Source organism: Nomascus leucogenys, chromosome 14 (assembly GCF_006542625.1).
Source record: "Nomascus leucogenys isolate Asia chromosome 14, Asia_NLE_v1, whole genome shotgun sequence".
In the NCBI taxonomy this organism is placed as follows: domain Eukaryota; kingdom Metazoa; phylum Chordata; class Mammalia; order Primates; family Hylobatidae; genus Nomascus; species Nomascus leucogenys.
The window spans coordinates 15,075,653-15,095,767 of NC_044394.1; the positions used below are offsets into that span (position 1 = coordinate 15,075,653).

The 20,115-nt window shown below is 36.9% G+C and overlaps 1 protein-coding gene across 31 annotated transcripts in view; it reads right to left on the reverse strand.

The window, feature by feature from the left end:
* NRXN1 (neurexin 1) overlaps positions 1-20,115 on the reverse strand; it is a 1,138,820-nt gene that overhangs the window by 702,374 nt on the left and 416,331 nt on the right. For 19 of the 31 annotated variants that reach the window (XM_030826918.1, XM_030826917.1, XM_030826892.1 and 16 more), the window contains 3 exons: positions 17,081-17,382; positions 14,991-15,014; positions 13,785-13,946 (listed from right to left, as the gene is read on the reverse strand). In XM_030826918.1, coding sequence (XP_030682778.1) covers positions 13,785-13,946; positions 14,991-15,014; positions 17,081-17,382 — 488 coding nt within the window. Of the gene's footprint in view, positions 1-13,784; positions 13,947-14,990; positions 15,015-17,080; positions 17,383-17,944; positions 18,736-20,115 lie in introns of those variants that run through there. The other 12 variants (XM_030826901.1, XM_030826898.1, XM_030826893.1 and 9 more) reach the window with 2 other exon arrangements.

Genomic DNA, 20,115 nt, shown 5'->3' on the forward strand with positions numbered 1-20,115 from the left:
AATATATGTCAACAAGAATGAACCTGAGGACATTATGCCAAGTGAATAAGCCAGTCACAGAAAGATAATACCGCATGATTCCACTTACAACAAATATCTAAAACAGTCTATGTCATAGAAGCAAAGAAAAGAATTGTGGTTGCCAGGGCCTGGGGGAAGGGAGAAATGGGTAGTTGCCAATCAATAATCATGAAATTTCATTATGCAAGAATAAATTCTACAGATCTGCTGTATAACATTGTGCCTCTACCTAACAATACTATATTGTACATTTACATATTTGCTAAGTGGGTAGATCCTATGTGAGCTGCTCATACCATAATAATAATAATAATAATAGTAATAATAATATAAAACTTCTTTCATATATTAGAATATATTCATTTGGCTAGATGACATAGTTATCTTTTCCCAAGCCACCCATCGATTTTCCAGTCAGTTCTTCCCTCTCAGTAAGATTGAAAATTAAAGAATAATAAAGTTTTAGAATTGAAAAAAAGAAATGATTGTTTTAATTTGAGGATCAGAAGTACTACTTAAAGAAAAACTACTATGAATGCAAAATTCTTCCTTTGTGGTTAATCTACATTTATAAGTATTCCACTTGACATTTAATTGCTTCGCTTGTTATGTGTATTTCAAAGACAAAAAGAAAGAGTTTATTAAGACTGCAAGTGAAGTGAAAAAATGCTGCATTTTTCTGGGTGGACAGTAGGGGTGGTGGTGGTATTTTCAGTGTTATTGTCATCTAACGAAGCCTAATTTAGTTTGAATATATATTTTGGAACAAATAGTCTCTAAATACAAACTCGGTTTAGGGGAAGATAGTGTGAAAAGGGATAAAATGCCATAAAATTCTGATGTCCTAAAGAAAATGTGAGAGTCTGGGACACCTCCTTCTTCTCTGCAAAGCCTGCAGCCAGCTCACTTCAGACAAAGTTGTCTTTTTAGAAACATGATGTAAGCATACACTCACAAGCTCTCTGGAAATAATGATGTTTCTACTTGTGTCAGTTAAAGGCATCCCTTTGTTCATCTAATTACCAAGAAAATTTCAAGGCAGGTGTGCTTCAGTTGAGCGAGGTGCCGTACTTCATGGGTGCCTCTAAGGGACTCTTTACAAAATTCATGTTGCAGAAGCAGCATTCCCCTAAATGGTTGCTTAAGACTGCAAATCCCCAACTGTCCAATTTATATCCAAGAAAGAGTTTACTTCCTTTAGGGCACAAGCCATTATATTACAAAGTCATTAAAATGGAAATAAATACATAAGTTAGCAAATTGTGGTAAGGTAAAATAATCCTATATAAACCATGGCCTAAAAATAAAGAATATATACAGAATTCAGCATGAGGATATTACCATACAGAAATGATAATTAACCCAAGTAAACCTGCACACAGTGATTTTCTGCATTTTGGCAAGTGAAAAATTTTTGCTATGAAAGCAGGACTCTAAAAATCAAATAAAAGTACAGGAGACCTAGTTTTAAACTGATATTAAAACACACAGGCATTTTACTTTAATGGGCATGGGCTTAGGTCCAACTATTTCAGAATCCAAAGCTTGTTACTTGGATAGTCAACACACATCAGTCCAAGACTGCAGCTGCTCCTAACTTGGATTGTTAGGGGATTATCCCTACAAGAGTCCTCATGGTTCATCTGCCCTCAGTGCAATCAGATGAGAAAATCCTGACTTCCATCTCCAGAAAGGAGGCCAAGCCCACCTGGGGCCTGGGGTAAATGAGAGCTTCTGTGGGATCTTGACACCGAGATGCTGAGACTCCAGCTGTAAGCCTCAGAGTCACTACTGAGCTACAAATTAGCAGTTTTACATTTATTATTTCTAAAATCTGGATTTGAGTTGCAATCAAGGTATAACCTGATTTAGATTAATTGGCAGTGTTTAGTGATCCATAAAATAATTGTGCACCAATACTGTCAATGATGACAATGTAATATGGTGGTTGACATGCTCTAGCTCAGTGATTCTCAAACTTTAATATGTATATTAAATCACTAGGGGATCTTACTAAAATGTAGACTCTTTCAGTAGATCATGGGAAGGGGCATGAGTCTTTTCATCTTTAACAAGCTCTTAGGTGATGCACATGCTGCTGGTTCACATCCACATCTTGTTTAGTAAATCTCTAGGTATGCTATGAGTTGTTCATGGGCTTTATTTCCTTTTAAACTACGTAAAAACTACAGCTTTTAGTTGCATGTCCTTGTTTCAAAATTGTTCCTATATCTTCTATGTAGCTTTATATACCTGTATTGTTAAACAAATAATAAACCAAATAATTATTTAATAACAACTAAAGGTAATGTTAATGAAAGATTGGTTTCAATTCTTGATGATCATACCTTATAGCCTGGATACCTTGGGGAAGAAAATGTGAATAACGTCAATTTACTCCTTCAAATAAACATTTCAGACACTCATATGAGACTCTGCTTGGTTTACAGGTAGTGAACACAGGAAGGGAAGACTAATTGCTTCTGAAAAGTAATGTGAAATGAAATCTGATGATGACAATGATAACATTCTTAAGAACTAAAATAATTACTTGTATTTGAACTATAAAAATTGACTATTCCCAATTCAGTTCCTTTACAAGGTACCCATATTTAAAAAAAAAAATTCCAGTTTCTTATTTATCTTTAACAATTTTTGATACATTAGATAGTGGATATCATAATTTAGGATAGCAAAATGGAAAGCACACTGGGCTTGGAGTCAATAAACAGAGGTTTCCTTCTGACTTTTTTCACATATTAGGGATACGGCTCTGGTAATATTATGTATAATTTGTGGTCTCCAAGTTAATTCAATTTTCTCACAAAGCTCTTAGAACAACTAAATGAAACAACATTTAATATGAGACAATGTGTGCAAAATCTCATAAATTCATCTGCAACCAGGACAATTCTCATATTTGTAGGGGTCAGTGTAAAATGAAAATGAGAAGCCCCCTGTTCAAAAGTTATTAAGAATTTCAAGATGACAAAAAGAAGATATTAAATGAAGAGCAGGGCCCTTCTATGTGTGGAGCCCCATGTGACTGCATAGGTTATAAGTCCATGAGAAGGCCATGTCTGCAAGATAATTGTAGCTAATCCTCACTATATTAATAGAGTATTAATAAAGTTTATACTCGATTGAGATATTGCAATATACCAGGCACTACTCTCAGAGCCTCAATTACATAGTCTCACTTAATCCTTTAGAGGGGAAAGAAACTAAAGCACAGAAACATCAACTATCTTATCTCAGGTGATAAAACTACCAAGTTTAAGGGAGCCAAGATTGGAATCTGGGACTGTCTGATTCTAAAGCCATTCATCTTAACTAATTTAATGCAATGAGTTATCTATAACAAGTTATTGTTATTCCTGTTTAATTCAAATTTAGAAACCTAGGCTCGCAAAAATACGTCCATATTCCAAGGGCAATTCACTTACTATGACCTTGATTAAACTACCTATGGCAACCTAATTGTCTTATGTCCCTGGTACTCCACAGAGAGCCTGCTACATAGTCCATTGTCATGTACTATATATGAAACTAAACACTCAGTCACCAATTTTTCCGTGCACAGAATATTTACTCCACAAAGATAAAAATCTCATTTTCCTATTATTCAAAATCACACGCTTCTGAATAAGAGTATTATTTTCATTTAAAAGCAATTAATTTGTTTTAAATGTTTTTCAATAGTGATGATTTTCCTGGAAAAAAAAAGACACCAATTGCCATGCACAGAAATAATTTTCTTCCAAACATAAGGACTTTGATCCAAAGATCTAAAGACAAGAGTATATCATCTCATAATAGAAGTTAAGAGGAACTCCAAAATACTCATTTTGTTTTGGATGAATTTCAGATTTTTAAAAAATATGGCTCAAACTTAGTTAAGTAGCAAACTTAAATTTATATGAAGGTGTTTTTTCTTTTTCTTTGCAATGTGTTTTCTGATCCTTCATCTCATTTTATCTTTCTTATTCTTTTCCAATTGTGATAGTAAAACTAATTCACTCTGCTTCAATCCCATACAATATCATGCCCAGTATACAGCTGAGCAGAGAGACAAACTCAGATTACTTGATTACCTTCTCTTTGAAATTATTACTAATTTCCTCTGCAAAGCTAATTACGGCTTCTGTTGTATTATTAGAGGAATTTTTCATACCTCACTTAGGAAGCTTGTATTGTAAATCTATATTTATTTGTCCAACTCTGTCTCCAGATTCCTGAGTGCATTATCTTACTCATCTATGTGCCCCAGTGTCTAGCACAGAGCCTGGCACATTATATATATATATATCTGTACAGAACAGAATAGCCAGAATACTTAGCCCAAATATATACTATAGTTATTACTAGAACATGGCTTGTAATTAATTACATATATATATATGTATATATATGTGTGTGTATACACACACACACACACACACATACATTTATATATATATATTTTGAGACAGAGTCTCACTTTGTCACCCACGCTGGAGTGCAATCGCACGATTTCGGCTCACTGCAACCTTTGCCTCCTAGGTTTAACCGAGCATGTTTGGCTAATTTTTTGTATTTTTAGTAGAGACGGGATTTTACCATGTTGGCCAGGCTGGTCTTGAACTCCTGATTTCAAGTGATCTACCTGCCTTGGCCTCCCACAGTTCTGGGATTACAGGCATGAGCCACTCCACGCCCGGCCCATACTAGATAGTTTTAATGTTGATTAACTTAATGCACACATGCCAAGTGTTAATGCATAAGCAAATGGAGCAATTTAAACAAGATGCTCTGGTAGGTGCTGAAATTAAGATAAAATGTTCAGTCTCAGACATTGTTCATTGCTGCTTTCTACTGGACTGAAAAATGTCATATTCTATAAAATGTATCAAGTCCTCAGAATTAAAATGTCACTGAACCCCCTGACAGACCATGCTATGCTAGCTTGATATTTGAAAGCACTACAATTCATTATGCCAACTGCTGATACTGTTCCAGGCTATGGGGCATCTGCTGAAAATGATGGGAAATAAAAATCTGTGGGTCCCCTGGAAAGGAAAGATTCTATGTTTGAAAAGCTGAATTCCAGACAAGAACTCACCAGATGCTTTGTGGACTGAAGAGCTGGCTTCCATTTCCTTGGGGACCTGAGCAGATGGGACTCCCTGAATCCAATCTCAAAGAGGAGTGTCTGTGGCAAGGTGCCTGGTTTCTGCCCCAATTGTTTATTTCCCTTGCCTCCATGGCTACAGTGCACAGAAGTGAACTTACCCTTAGCAATATATAGAGCCAATACTTTAGAAAATCTAAAAATCTAGAAAGTACTTCCAAATGTGTTTTCTGTGCATTCCTGTTTGTATGGCTGGCTACACAGTATGGAAAATAACAGCAAGCATTATCTTAGTTTGCCTTTAGAGGAGGAAAAGTGTGCAGGCTGCCAGAGCAGGGAAGAGGTTCACAGAGGTAACAGCTCCAGACCAATTCAACCCGGGGAGTGGGAAAGATTCCACTGAAAGCTCATATATAACTGGGCATCTGAGAAATATTTCCTGCTTCTTCTCCCCCATCAGATCTTCCCTTCTCTGACATCCCAGCAATCTAGGCTGCGTTTTTCTGTTTTCTTTTCCCTAAAGGTTCCTATGAAGCTCATTTTGTCTAATTTTATCTTTATAAAAATACTGAGAATGAGAGAAGAGAAGTTAGATTATAATATGATATGGGCAGCAACACAGAGTGGCAGTTAGGGGCAAGGATTTTGCTGTCAGATTATTTGGGTGGGAGCTTAGTTTTGTTACTTACTAATTATTTCCCCCTAGGTCAGTTACTTCACTTTTCCTATCTCCATGTCTTCATTTGCCAAATAGGGATAGTATTTATGTGTACCTCTTTTCACGCTTAGAGTATTACCTTTGCAATTATGAAGCTCTGAGAAACTGGTGGTTCATCCCTCTCTGCAATATAATAATCATATTGTATTCAAAAAAGGGCTAGTAAAGACAAAATACCAGAAATCCACCAAAAACTTGTTTTTTTCCTTTTCTTCTTCTTCCATTGCTCCCTTTCTGATAGGTTTGAAACACCAAATATCAAATTATTTCACACAGTTTCATGGATTTGTTTTTGAAAAGTTGTTGTTTTACTGTGTTCCTGATGCCCCCAGGCACATGCCTGTTGGGTAACTCACTGGATGTTGTAGAAATTTTATGAGAAATAAAAAATGCTTAATATGTTATTATTATGCTTTCTCTGGAATATGCTGACTCCCTTACCCCTCCAGCAATAGCTTCTACTTTTCATGTCCATTAGTATAGAGCCTAGTACAATCATAGGCACACTGAGGCACTACAGTGTTTACGCCATGGGGGTTTGTTTGAATGATCTGATGCAGGTAAAGTGCTCTACTAGCAGGACTATCAACTCAGGGATGGCACGCACAGCCATGTGTTCTGCTGAGGTCTCATGAGTTCTCATTTGCATAAGGGAATGATTATTATTAGCTTGCATGCATTATTGTGAAGACTTTTAAAAGGAAAGGAAGATTTCTGCAGTCTGCTATTCTACACATGAAAGGAGGCAAGGGTAATCGACCTCTGCATTTAAGTACTGACACTATTACAGTAGAAGGACTGAAATGCATTTCAATATTTCCAAGATCTAGAAGAAACGAGGCTGGGCCTATAACAAATCAGGTTAATGACATACAAGAATTTGTCAAAGCCTTTGACATTTCCACAAACCCCATCTAGCTTTCTTGTTAAAGTTTTCAAAGCAAAACTATCATCTTCCATGTTTTAAATCAGGTAGAAAAAAAATTTCTTTCTATACCTGAACTTCTGCCAAAAACATTAAGCCCATTTGCCTGTTCTAGAGGGGCTAAACCAGACTCTCTATGAGTCACTAAAGCAAGACCTTGCCTCTATGAATACAGCACAGAGAAGCTAGAAAATTGTCAGTCAGCCCCAAGCCATCATCTCTAGTGCTCACTAGGCTGTACAGAATAGAATAGTCAGAGCACTTAGCTCAAATATATACTATTGTTATTACTAGAACACGGCTATTTTGTGAGTCAGCCCATTCCAGCTGACACAACAAAATGACATACTGTATAGTGCATACTGATCCTACATGAAACACTTTTAATATAAAAGTTAGCCTGCAGCCACAGTCAGTCCACTGGTCAAAAATTGAGCATCTGCTGCGTAACAGCCCAGCCAATGTATGAGTCCTTGAGTGAAGGGACTTCTTTGTATTTTCTGATAGGCTATTAATCTTGCAGGCATTAGCAAACCCTATCTTAAAATGGTTCATACAGGCCGGGTGTGGTGGCTCACGCCTGTAATCCCAGCACTTTGGGAGGCCCAGGCAGGTGGATCACAAGGTCAGGACATCCAGACCATACTGGCTAACACGGTGAAACCCTGTCTCTACTAAAAATACACAAAATTACCCGGGCATGGTGGTGGGCGCCTGTAGTTCCAGCTACTTGGGAGGCTGAGGCAGGTGAATGGTGTGAACCCAGGAGGCGGAGCTTGCAGTAAGCCAAGATCATGCCACTGCACTCCAGCCTGGGCGACAGAGCAAGACTCTGTCTCAAAAAAAAAAAAAAAAAAAGGTTCATACAAGTGAAGACATATCACCACATAAAATCAAGGTAGTATTATCCATAGTTCTATAATGGTATGGTAAGTAAAAATATGTGGGTCTGTATGGAAAATGTTTAGGAAAAAGTGAAGTGGGAAAGCAAAAAGCAACTGTCTTCCCTAAAGAGTGAGGGATGAGGAATATGGGAAGGTCAATGTAAGTAAATTGTAAAATGGTACCAACCAGTATATGGACCATGACACAATAATAAGACAAGAGGGGCAATAAGTCAGGGACCTCAACAAGGAAAAGTCTAGAGGAAATGAAAACCTGGGGATAAATTGTTTAATCATGACTTTGGAATCCATGTGAGTTCTCTGCCAACTAAAGTAGCCCTCCCTCCTCTCATCTGGCATGATTTCCAGATGTCACTGAAGATCTCTTTTTCCTCCAAGTTCCTGCTATGTTAATTTATCCATCAGGTCCAAAGCCTTTTATTCCAAATTGGAATAAATTGGAATGCAAATTCTGCCGTGAGATTTTGTTCTTACGTGTAAATGACAGATACTCTATTCCTCTCTGAGCAAAGAGGGAAATAAGATCAAGAAAGGGGGGGAGGGGGAGGGATAGCATTAGGAGATATACCTAATGTAAATGATGAGTTAATGGGTGCAGCACACCAACATGGCACATGTATACATATGTAACAAACCTGCACGTTGTGCACATGTACCCTAGAAATTAAAGTATAATAAAAAATATATATATATATATACACAAAAATAAAAAAGAAAAACAAGAATATCCCCTTTCGGAAGTAGATTAACCTATTAAACTAATATCAGCCATTCAAAAAAAAAAAAAAAAAAAAGACACTTGAGGGCCCAAATTTGATAAGTATGGTCAACCACAGAAGTGCATAAATTGAGAAGCTTTCAAAACTTTCTAAAACTTTCTCTGTTGTCCAAAAGAAGAAAGATAGGGATTAAGGGGCATTTGCAGGAAGGAAATATTTCATCTCTTTCTCAGTGTCGATGCTGGTACACTGTGATGTGGGCACTTCATATGGCAGAGGAGATTACACAGATTTCATTAAGGAATCAATCATTTTTTCCACAGTGAGAGAAAATGCTTACATAAGATAGGATATTTTCCAAACCTCATCTACCTCAATAGCATCTTCCAGATTTGTGGTAATAAATGTTTCTAAGCGTAATTAAAGGCTGAGCCGATCTAATTAGGTTGATGAAATTTTCAGTGGGACTTCATTCCTCTCAGCATTTCCCTCGTTTTTTTTTTTCTCTCTCTAGAATACTTCCTTAGGCTTAATCTGAGCAATTTTTAGTGGCAGCATTCTAAGTTACCTCACACAGGCAGTGTCTCCACTCTGATTGTAAAACCTCCAGCAGGTACATATGACTAAAAACAAACTTCAAATAAAGGATTCTAGGTTGTTTTATTTAACACACAGTCCTTTCCTACCTCTTCAGTTTCATTTCCTTACTAACAAACTACGTTAAATAATGTTTACTCTGCAGGAGGGAAATAAGCGCTTCAGAGCATTTGGGGGCACAAAGAGACCAGGAAATGCATAATAATTGCATAACAGGTTCTGAGGGGGAGATTAATGAGGGAGTGCCATGACCCTTCCATATAGGTCAATGACTACAGAAACACTTACACGATGAAAATATTGGGGTAGAAAAACATACTAGTGAGATTTTCATCTATCTTTAAAGACTCTTAAAATATATCTAGTGAGCACCTGAAGAATTAACTGTGAGACTTTTCTACAGGAAAATGCTTTCCAAGTGGTCTAAGGTAAATGGGCAAGATGTCCTTATAGAGTCTGAGCATCTCAGACACCATGATTTCTCTTTCTGCAAGGTTTTCTAACCTCTTCTCCTTTTGTAGCAGTCACTCAAACACTGCTTGTTAGAAAATTTAATTAAATATAAAATGATCGAAAATTCTTAAGCAACATATATTTCAGCTTTTACTCAGTGTTATCAAAATGCAAAGAATATAAACAAGTATTTCTGTCAAAACACTGTTACCTTTACAAAAATCAGATTTAAAAAGCATATTTTTTAAAGACCAATTATCCTCTAAGAATTTCATAGGTATGGGCTACATATAATGACAATTTATTATTTACAATTTTTTTAACTATTTTTTTCAAATTTAAACCTGTGAGTCATTTTTTGATGAGTACAAATATTTGCCCAGACTTTGATTTACTTGTGATGAAAATATGAATTATTTTTAAAAAACTACTTTGATCTCTATTTGAATTCCCGGCCATTCAAAGTTCCTTGTCATTTTAAGCAAAGCACCGTATGAAGTTCAGGTTAGGTTTTACCGAATTATTTTGAACTAATCTTATTTTATTTTGAAATTTGATAATCACATACACAAAAGTAACTTTCCAATTGAGGGTTAGTTGTTCTACATGCAAGCAAAGTCTCATTTCAAACAGACATTATTAAATGCCATATAGGGAAAGACCTAAGTTGCTTCTAAGGAATATGAGATTATAGGTTGTTTCAATATGTTGAGTGATTTCCTTCTTTTTCTTTAATCGGTAAAGAATAAATGTGTAAATTCGTGAGAGTGGTATTTTTATACCTTGAGTGCCATTGTTTACAATGAAATAGAATTGGCCATTTAAATATTATATTTTACTTGATAGGGTTCTGTATTCTAATCCTGCTGGACCCCCTTATTACTCTTGGTCAAGTAACTTCTCTAGGTCTATTTCCCCAAAAGAAGAAAGTTGAACTTAGAAAATGATTTCCAGGATCCTTTCCATTCTAACACTCCAAAATTTCTTCCATGACTTCAGACAAAGTATTATTAGAATCTCCTTCAAGACTGGTTGTGCTAAGAGGGACTACATACTAGACTGAAAATAAAAATGCTATCAGCCAATAAATGAAGTCATAATTAAGGGTTTACACATGCAGTGTGCTATAGGCCAGGAAGTCCAAGCTAGAGTTCAGGAAAATTTACAGAGACTTTACTGTTAAGAGAGATTCTCTGAGAATGAACATGGGCATATCCCTCTCTTTTCAGTAACTCCACAAAGCTGACCTATTTGAAGTAGGGTGATTTAACTCAAAATCCATGATTCTTTGTCACTATTTCATTTCAGAAGTAACAAGAGCAGGGCCTTCGAAACAGATAATGGTTCAGACAGGATGGAAACTATAAACAACTAAAAAGCCCTCCAAAGTGCTGGGATTACAGGCATGAACCACGACACCCAGCACTTTGGGAGGCCAAGGCGGGCAGATCACTTGAGGTCACTAGTTCAAGACCACCCTGGCCAACATAGAGTGAAACCCGTCACTACTATAAATACAAAAATTAGCTGGGTGTGGTGGTGCATGCCTGTAGTTCCAGCTACTTGGGAAGCTAAGGCAGGAGAATTGCTTGAACCCAGGAGGTGGAGGTGGAGGTTGCAGTGAGCTGAGATCATGCCACTGCACTCCAGCCTGGGGAACAGAGCAAGACTCCATCAATTAAAAAAAAAAAAAAGCCCTCCAAGTGAGGTATGTTTTGATTTATAGACTAATTGTGCTGATATCCTTCCAAACTCTAGTGCATCAGAAGAAGTAAAATGAAAAAGATTACACAAGTCAAGAAAAAAGTGACCGTGCTTCCTCAAACACACACCCCAGATGCGGAATACAGAGGTGGAAAGTGTCCAATCAATAAAGAAGAGTGAATTGTATCCAAACCCCATAGTGACAACAGCACGAGTGAATCCTCCTTTTATGAGTTCACCAGCTGTGAACTAACATGTCAATTGGAAGACCACCTGACTTATTTTTTGGTATTGTGGTTTTTGTGGTTAAAAGGCCAATATAAAAAAAATGAATACTAAGGTAAGGAATCTTTATTTATCAATTCATAAATTAGAGGTGTTAATCTGAAGCACAGTTTAATTTGAAACTGTTATTTTAGATTAAGGCAATTAACTACAGTTTTATACACACACAAAAAACTGCCTCACTTATGCAGAATTATCAGATTATGTGTCTCAGCTGAACTCAGGGATTCACTGCAGGAATTATTATTATTATTATTATTTTTTGGATGCCCAAAAGAGTTCTTTAGTTACATTCCCATTTCTGCTAGAGATCCCTCAATTCCCCTTCCTTTTTCCAATCTAAGCAGGATTACTCTTCTCCGTATAAAGCAGGATGTAGGGACTGATTATAGTTGGCCTGGCTCACAGTGAAAATGAGGAAGTTGGTATGGGTGATTGGGGATGTGGCTCCGCCCTCCTCTTTCCATCCCTAGAACAGAGTTTCAGAAATCTTCTAATAATATCTAATTATTCTTTTACCATACCTGATATAGTTTCTCCATCCCTGCCTGTCTAAATCAGTCACTGTTTGAGATGCTCACATTCTGACTCTTCTGTGTTTCTCTCCTTGCCTTCTAGAACTCTCACTCATCTCACCCTCTTTTTAAATCAAATAACTGTGTTAAATAATTTAATACTTCATTCCTCACAGTTTATTATATATTTGTAAACATTGTTTTAGTTTGTAACAAATTTGAGAGTTTGTTCAACTCTTTTGTTGAACTCTAACAAACATTTATCTTGCAACAGGGCTCTTAACTATGGTAGTTAAGAGCACAAAGGACACTGAAATCAGACTTCTTCGATTAACATTTAAACTTTAATACTTGTTAGTTGTGTGACCTTCCTCAAGAAACTTACCTGCCTCAAGAAACTTACCTGCCTCAAACCTCAGTTTCTTTGTCTGAAACATGCAGATAATAAAATGTCTACCTATATTGTGAGAATTCCTATAAAGCTTTTAGAATAGCACAAAATAACAGCTCTGGAAATATTAGTACTATAATAATAATAAATAATAAATAATAATAATTAGACTATCATCCTCCACAGAGCTTAACACAAACCTGGATCACACTACATATTTGTAACCAGTAAAACTTACTTTCTGAAAGGCAATCTACCACTCCCACTACAAAGCATGGGTAGGTTTGGCCTTTCAGAACTGCACCTCTTCATGTTTGTTAAAACTATTGCACTTTTAAATCTCCCTTAGGATTATTCTATATACAATCACACACTGGGCAACAAATCAAACAGTATGTTCACATAAAGAGAAGACAGGGAAGGATAATTCAGTAGTAATTGTTTTTCCCTAATGCTTAACTGAATCAAGTTTATATGATTAAATTATTTACTTTAGAATAAACCAAGTACATCACTGCTTACCAACAGCACCTATGGCTAATAGTTAGTGAATTCAAAGTTATTTAACTTTGATTTTTAGAAATCTACACTCCAGCCTGGGCAACAGAGCAAAAAAAAAAAAAAAAAAAAAGAAATCTACACCATTAAATTGCAGCCATACAATGTAAGAGGAACCTCTGGTTCCAGTAGCCCAAAGAAATTGGATTGTGTCTGAATGAATTTTTTTAAAGGCAGCTTTTATGGAAAATATTCATTAAAAAATGAAATTCAGGGACTTCTTCATCTTTCTCTCCCCAAAACCCAACAAATTCCAATCTTATACACAAAGTTACAATACACAACTACAGCTGATAATGAGTGATGAAATTATTGATATCATTTAGTTTGATGATCTTGCTCAGATAAATATCAAGTAAATTCACCAGATAACAAATGAAACAGTTTTACTTCCTCCAGAATGTGTTGAAAATAAGGGAACAAAATGATGTCATTATATAGACTTACTTTGTTTTAGTTTTGTTTTGAATTACATAGTCGTTGCTTCTCCTATAGCCTAATTTCTTTTTCTTCTTTTTTCTTTTAATACTCAAAAAAGTCATCACTGAATGCAAAACACTGATGGCATTTAGGTAGCAATAAGCAAGTAAACCATTTAGCTTAATTTTAGACCCAGTATCTCTTTTTGTCTGACTTTCTTTTATAGCTAATATCAACTGTCCACACAAATCTCAAATGTAAATTACTTACAGACTAATTCCTTCATAATGATCTATGAGCTGTTTCCCTCCCCCAATCCTACATAAACAATAGTAGAATACTGAATTTAAAGTTGTGCCGTTTGAGTCTGGAAACATCGGGTCTTCAGCAAAGGCGCTTTCATGCTGGATCTGAAATGATGAGATCATGAATTAGGAATGATTCTGATGGCAACGATATTTACCTCTTTGAGACAGCCCATAAAGTTGTTACTGACTGGTGACCCTGGAAGGTCGGCTGTGCTGGGACTGCCTCCAACATAGAAAAAGTCATCAGACCCCAGCATGGTATAATCTTCTTGCGTGTAGCCCGTTGTGGTAAGAATCCCATCCACTGATATTGTCACCTAGATAACAAAGCACAGGGAAAGGACACGCTATACTCAGACCTAGATACTGTAATCCTGGGATATGCCTGTTTTGTGTTTTGTTTTTGCTTTATTATTTTTTTGTTTGTTTTGCTTTTTTCTTTTTTCTGTTTGTTTGGTTTTTGTTTTTAGACCTATGACGGAACCCATTTTCATGTCTGTTTGAGGTTTATTCTTAGATTCTATTCAACTAGCCCTAAGAGATCTAAACTAGTTAGAGAGTTAACTGATTATTGAACTAGTGTCAGCATCATCCCTACTGCAACTCAAAAGTTATTGAGCAGACACAAAAATGGTGTTAGTAAAATGCTTCCTAGGTTAGTTTGGCTGGTGTACATATTAGTAAAGTTTAGTTGTCTGTTATTAACTAATCACAACGTGCACCTTGTTAACATAAAAGGCGCAAGCTATTTCCAGCAACATCACTATTTGCACTATTGAGCAGCAATTGTTCAGCATGCAAGTGCCTAAGTCCATGCCAAAGGGAGAGAAAAGGCAAAACAACCAGTAGAAGCGGCACACGCTGATGTGCACATGCAGGAGGTACAGTACAGTTCAGAAAAGGAAAGAAAGAAAACAGGGAGAACCAAAGGAAAAAAATAAAAATAAAAACAACTGCTTTGTGATGACGTAAAGATGAGTGGGTGTGGCATCTCCAGCATTCCCAAATCAAGTTTCCATGCCATGCATCATGAATGGTTAGAGACTGGCTGAGCCTGCGGTCACTCAGGCCAGCCACCATTTTGTCTTATCCCGTGTTAACCACAGCTGGATGCAAAACGTTCGAAACGTTAACGATGCCCCTACAGGTGAGTTGGAAAACAGAAGTTGACAGGAACAGGTAAAAAATAAGAAGGTCAACAACAGATGAAAAGAAGGAGGTCAAAGTAAGCAGAAGAGTACCAACCGCAGTTCCTCTTTTGTTAATGATGTCTACAGTTAAAAGAAAGAAAGAAAACACACGGCAAACCCAAAATAAGAAACAATTAGAATGATATCTACCGAACAATGTAGTTTGTTTACCATAGCGTGTCCAATGCCTGAGTGCTTTGTGGAGAAGGGGGGAGAAAGGAAATTAAAAACTGTGAACAGAATAACGATCGTTACTTAAAAAATATGATGGTCTCTACCATGTTAGTACATTTTTTGATTCAGGTAACGGTTAGTAGAATGAAACATTCCATGAATGACATGTTAGTTATTAAGCATGTTAGTAACATAGAAAAAGGGCAAAAAAATTTTACAAGAAAAAAGCAGACTAACAAGTAGGCCTCCCACAGAGGTAATATTTTTCCTGCTATTATTGTTCATAATTTGCTACTAGACAGAAACAGACACATGACAATGTTCCCTTTGTCTTCCTGAGTACATCTGAGAGACATTGGAAAAGTCTAAAAGGGATTCAAAGGCCTGAAGCGTTTCAGCTGACCACTGCAGCCCTATGCCCATACTTGACCCCTCCTCCACCCTGGCCCACCCCAGCCCCAGGAAATTAGTAGGAATCAGTTGGCATTGCCCTACTACTCAATTTTACAGCATACAAGGACTCCTCCTCAACTTCAAAACTTCCTTCGGTCATACTGATGGACTTTAGGGTCACAGTTTACTGCAATGAAACAAAGCAAAGATCCTGACACATAGAATGAGTAGAATGGATTTGTGTTTAATCTGTCCTGCTACACATGCACCCCGGCTGTATAACTACAGTTTCCTTTGAGCTACCAATTCGCAGTTTGGTTTGTAACCTGAGCAAAGGCAAATCTAGAAAGTGGACTCCTTAAGCCCCCACCCTTCCTTCTGTGCTTCTCTCAAATGAGCCTCTGGTTTCTTTGTGCATATCTGAGAGAAAAAATTAAAAAAAAGGAAAACCAAAGAGACAGACTCATAGGAAACCCATGGTCTACAGTTATACTGATGGTGGCCGATCCTCTCCAAAGGCAGGTGGAAGCATGCAGGGCCCCTCCCATGTCAATGAGGGATCTGGAAGGTCTGGGGTTCTCAAGAATCTTTCTGTTTTATTTGTTTGCCTTAGCTAGACTAAGTCTACACTCTTAAAGCTCCTTTTTGTTTCTCTAGCTCAGATAGTTTAAACCTTTCAGAACGGGAAAGAAAAGGTTAGACAGTTAACAGCTCTGAAAGAGAGGGCTGTTTTGGTAAAGGAAAACCAGAGACAATCCGGTCATTCTGCAACTGTTCAGAGAAACAACAAATATGTTAAGGATATTAGTTTAAGATCAGCATGTACGGCAATAAAATTAGTGACTGTCAACACTTAACAAAATGATACACTGTAATATAAAGTTTCACATAATACCCAAAACTTATAATGTTCAATACAAAAGGACAATCTATTCATTTTCATTCGTATATATACTGTAATCATGTCTTCATTAAAAACATACAGTATATGTAGACCCATAGATTTAGTAAATAGTTGATATTTTCCTAGTATATAGCATCTTGAAAAATTTTTTAAAAAAAATACAATTAAATAGAAATGGGCACCTAGAAGATTAACTGGCCTTTCCAGAGTCATTTGGGGTTTAACTTACAGTATCTATCCTAAAAATAAAAATATCTTCAAAAACAGACCCTTCAGGAGATATGTAAGCCCCTAAAGAAATGTTTCCCCTCGGGGACTTCTCTTGTCCCCATTTTGGGGGTGGGAGGAGGAGGGAGTAGGGACTGATATAATCCCAAATCACAAACACTGTTTTTTTGACTACAAAAAAGGAACTGTGATTTAATGACCCCAATGTGCATGCTTCCAAATGATCACAACGAAAACTATAATTTAAAATTAAACAAACAAAAAACCAAAAACACAACAAAATCACACACATCACAGGAAGGGCAGGTCGCAGGGATATCCTTGCAGCCCTTTTGGAAATTTTTATATGGCCCTGTATCAAAATAGCCTTTGGGCCCCCAGAACTTTCTAGATATGCCCCTGCTCAAGTATGGCAGGAAGATTCATCTCAAAAGAAGAAAAAGCTAATTTGCAAGTGACTCTGAGGAGCCCTGTATCATGTTGTTAGAGTTTTCAAAAGTACCACACACACAGCTATAGCGAGAAACAAAGCCAGTTACTCTCTTATCCACTGCGCTGTTACCTGACGCAGATTCCTGGTGACTTTCACATCATGCCAGGCATTATCATTAAACTTTCCATTCACAGGCTCCACTAGTGCTTCAAAGGCCCCTGATCCCAAATTAATGACCAGAGAGACAGCTCCATTTTTCAGGGCAAGATTGACATAATCAGCTGATTTCCCAGTGTGAAGCATCAGTCCATTCCTCTGAAGGGTTTTAAATGACAGAGTTATTTCATCACTGCTGCTTTGAATGGGGTTTTGAGACAAGTCGTAGCAGAAGTATTCAGATCCTTTGAACGTGGCAATATATTCTTCTTTTCCTAGAGGAAAACAGATGATACATACATAAGTAAACAAATATACTATGCAAATCAGCAGGTCTTAACAGAAACAATAGCTAATCACTCCCAAAATTAACCCTGCTTAATTAGATTTCAGGACATGAACTCTGTCTCAGTCAAACAGTACTGTAGGTGGCAGTATTTATTTTTTAATTTTATTATTATTATACTTTAAGTTTTAGGGTACATGTGCACAACGTGCAGGTTTGTTACGTATGTATACATGTGCCATGTTGGTGTGCCGCACCCATTAACTCGATTTAGCATTAGGTATATCTCCTAATGCTATCCCTCCCCCCTCCTCCAACCTCACAACAGTCCCCGGAGTGTGATGTTCCCCTTCCTGTGTCCACGTGTTCTCATTGTTCAATTCCCACCTATGAGTGAGAACACGCGGTGTTTGGTTTTTTGTCCTTGCGATAGTTTGCTGAGAATGATGGTTTCTAGCTTCATCACACATATGTTTACTGTGGCACTATTCACAATAGCAAAGACTTGGAACCAACCCAAATGTCCAACAACGATAGACTGGATTAAGAAAATGTGGCACATATACACCATGGAATACTAGGTGGCAGTATATTTTTAATAAATTTCAACTATTGGGCCATCAACTGCAGTAGCTAAAGCTGACATTCTTGAAAATTCAATTAATTTTTCAGTATCACTGCAAGAGCTCTGATCAGAGAAAGTAGCTCTGTGATGTCTCCAGGGCATGAATCAGGTACCATAAATGCACACTGGATGGTTCCACTCTGCTGACAACAATGGATTCCAAGATGTTTTCAAGATTCTCTCCATCCAACTGAGGCATTATTTTAATTTTCAGTGAGACATTTATGTTCAAAGATCTTTTTCAATGAAGAGACAAACAGTTTTATCATTGAGAGACCATAGCAAATTACCTGGTAAGGAGAAAGGAAAGAAAAAAAGATAGAATCTGGTCTGGGAGTAAACAGACCTCCTACAGAGCATGTGCATTTTTTCTCTCTGGATGGAGGGAGTAGCGATAGAAAGTCTAATGGAGTCAGCTGGATTACTGATCCATTCCCTGGTCTCGTCAAGCAGATGGTAGGGCTGGCTGTTATGACATTGGTAAGAATTCTAGCACATCGTCATGGGGATAGCATGTAAATGAAGTCTCAACATTTTCTAGGTATTTTAGTCTTTACCAGATTTAGGAGTAACAAGGCGGATCTCACGAGATGCTAGACAGATCAAACAGAAAGGTGGATATTTGGAAAGAACAGTCTTCTTCCACTGATTAGGTGAGTTGAACCAAAGGAAGAATGTAAGCCATAAGACCCCTTGACTTTCTAGGCAATAACGATGCTGTGCCAAGAAAAATGAGACAGCATGGTTGGGAATCAGCTTCTGATAAACTATAAACATATAATTATAAAAGGTACTGGAGAAACTTAATCTGTCCCACTGGCAACATACTATTACTATTATGCCCGCAAGAGGGTTGATACATCAGCAGGTGTTGCACTCTCCCCTGTAATAGGTTTTTAATCTCAGGAATATTTTCATTTGATTGTCAAATAACTCACGTCCTGGAATCAGAGCTCAAATCACTTTCAACGCATCAGTGCCAGATGATCTGCCTTCCTGGATGTAGAAAATGGCCATCAGTGGCTACAGGTAGTCAAACCATAGCAATAAATATCACGGTGAGCACCTACAGGTATTCACCAGGAATTGAGCCCTGGAATATTAGTCATTGACTACTAGTAAATTATTAGCCAAGACTATCAGTCAGACCAAATAATTCTGAGTAAGTCATAGGAAAGACCTCCCAATCTGTAATAGTGAATTCCTCCCATTCAAATGCTCAAAATATTGGCTGAGCACCTCCCAAGTGTTAAGCCCAGTACCAGTTATTAGGGATAATGAAGTGAACACAATGGACTTAATTCCTGTCTCAGAAAGTTATAGTCCAGGTGTCTGCTCCCCTGGTCAGTCCAACATGGCAAGTGGTACAATACTGGGCACAAGCACAACTATATATTATTATTACACTGAGAGAAAAATGTGGGTCAAAATATGAGTTTGGATTGCAAGTTGGCCACTAGCTGTCACTAGAACAATTATTTGCTTTTCGAATTTTGCTTTCTGAAAATGGTTAGAGACACCAATCTTTCAGAATGAATGTGAAGATACAATGAGATCACGTCTGTGCAGACATCTGGTAAAGTTGATACGTTAGTGATAAATAGTCGATGTCTTCCTGCTTGCCTAATTAACATGATAAATGTGATAAATGATCTAAAACAAACAACATAAATCATATGTTATTATGAAATCCAGAATTTTCTCTTTAAGATAAGAAACAGGACAAGGATTTCCCACTATCAACATTTATATTCAATGCTACACTTGACGTTGTAGCTAATGCAGGAAGACAAGAAAAATATATGAACATTGTAAACACTATAAATGAAGAAAATCATGTCATATAAGCAAATATACTGCACAAATTGAAAGACTAAAATAATCTACAAAAATTATTTGGCTTAATAAGAGATTTTGGAAAGAATTTAGAGTTCTGTGTACTAGAGACAATATTTCAACATATGTAAATAGATTTATAGATTCAATAAAATCATAATAAAAATCTCAAAAAATTAAAAAAAATATATAAAAAGCTGATTCTTCACAATCTATGAGAAAAAAAGAGTCCCAAATAGCCATGATATGCCAGAGAAAGAA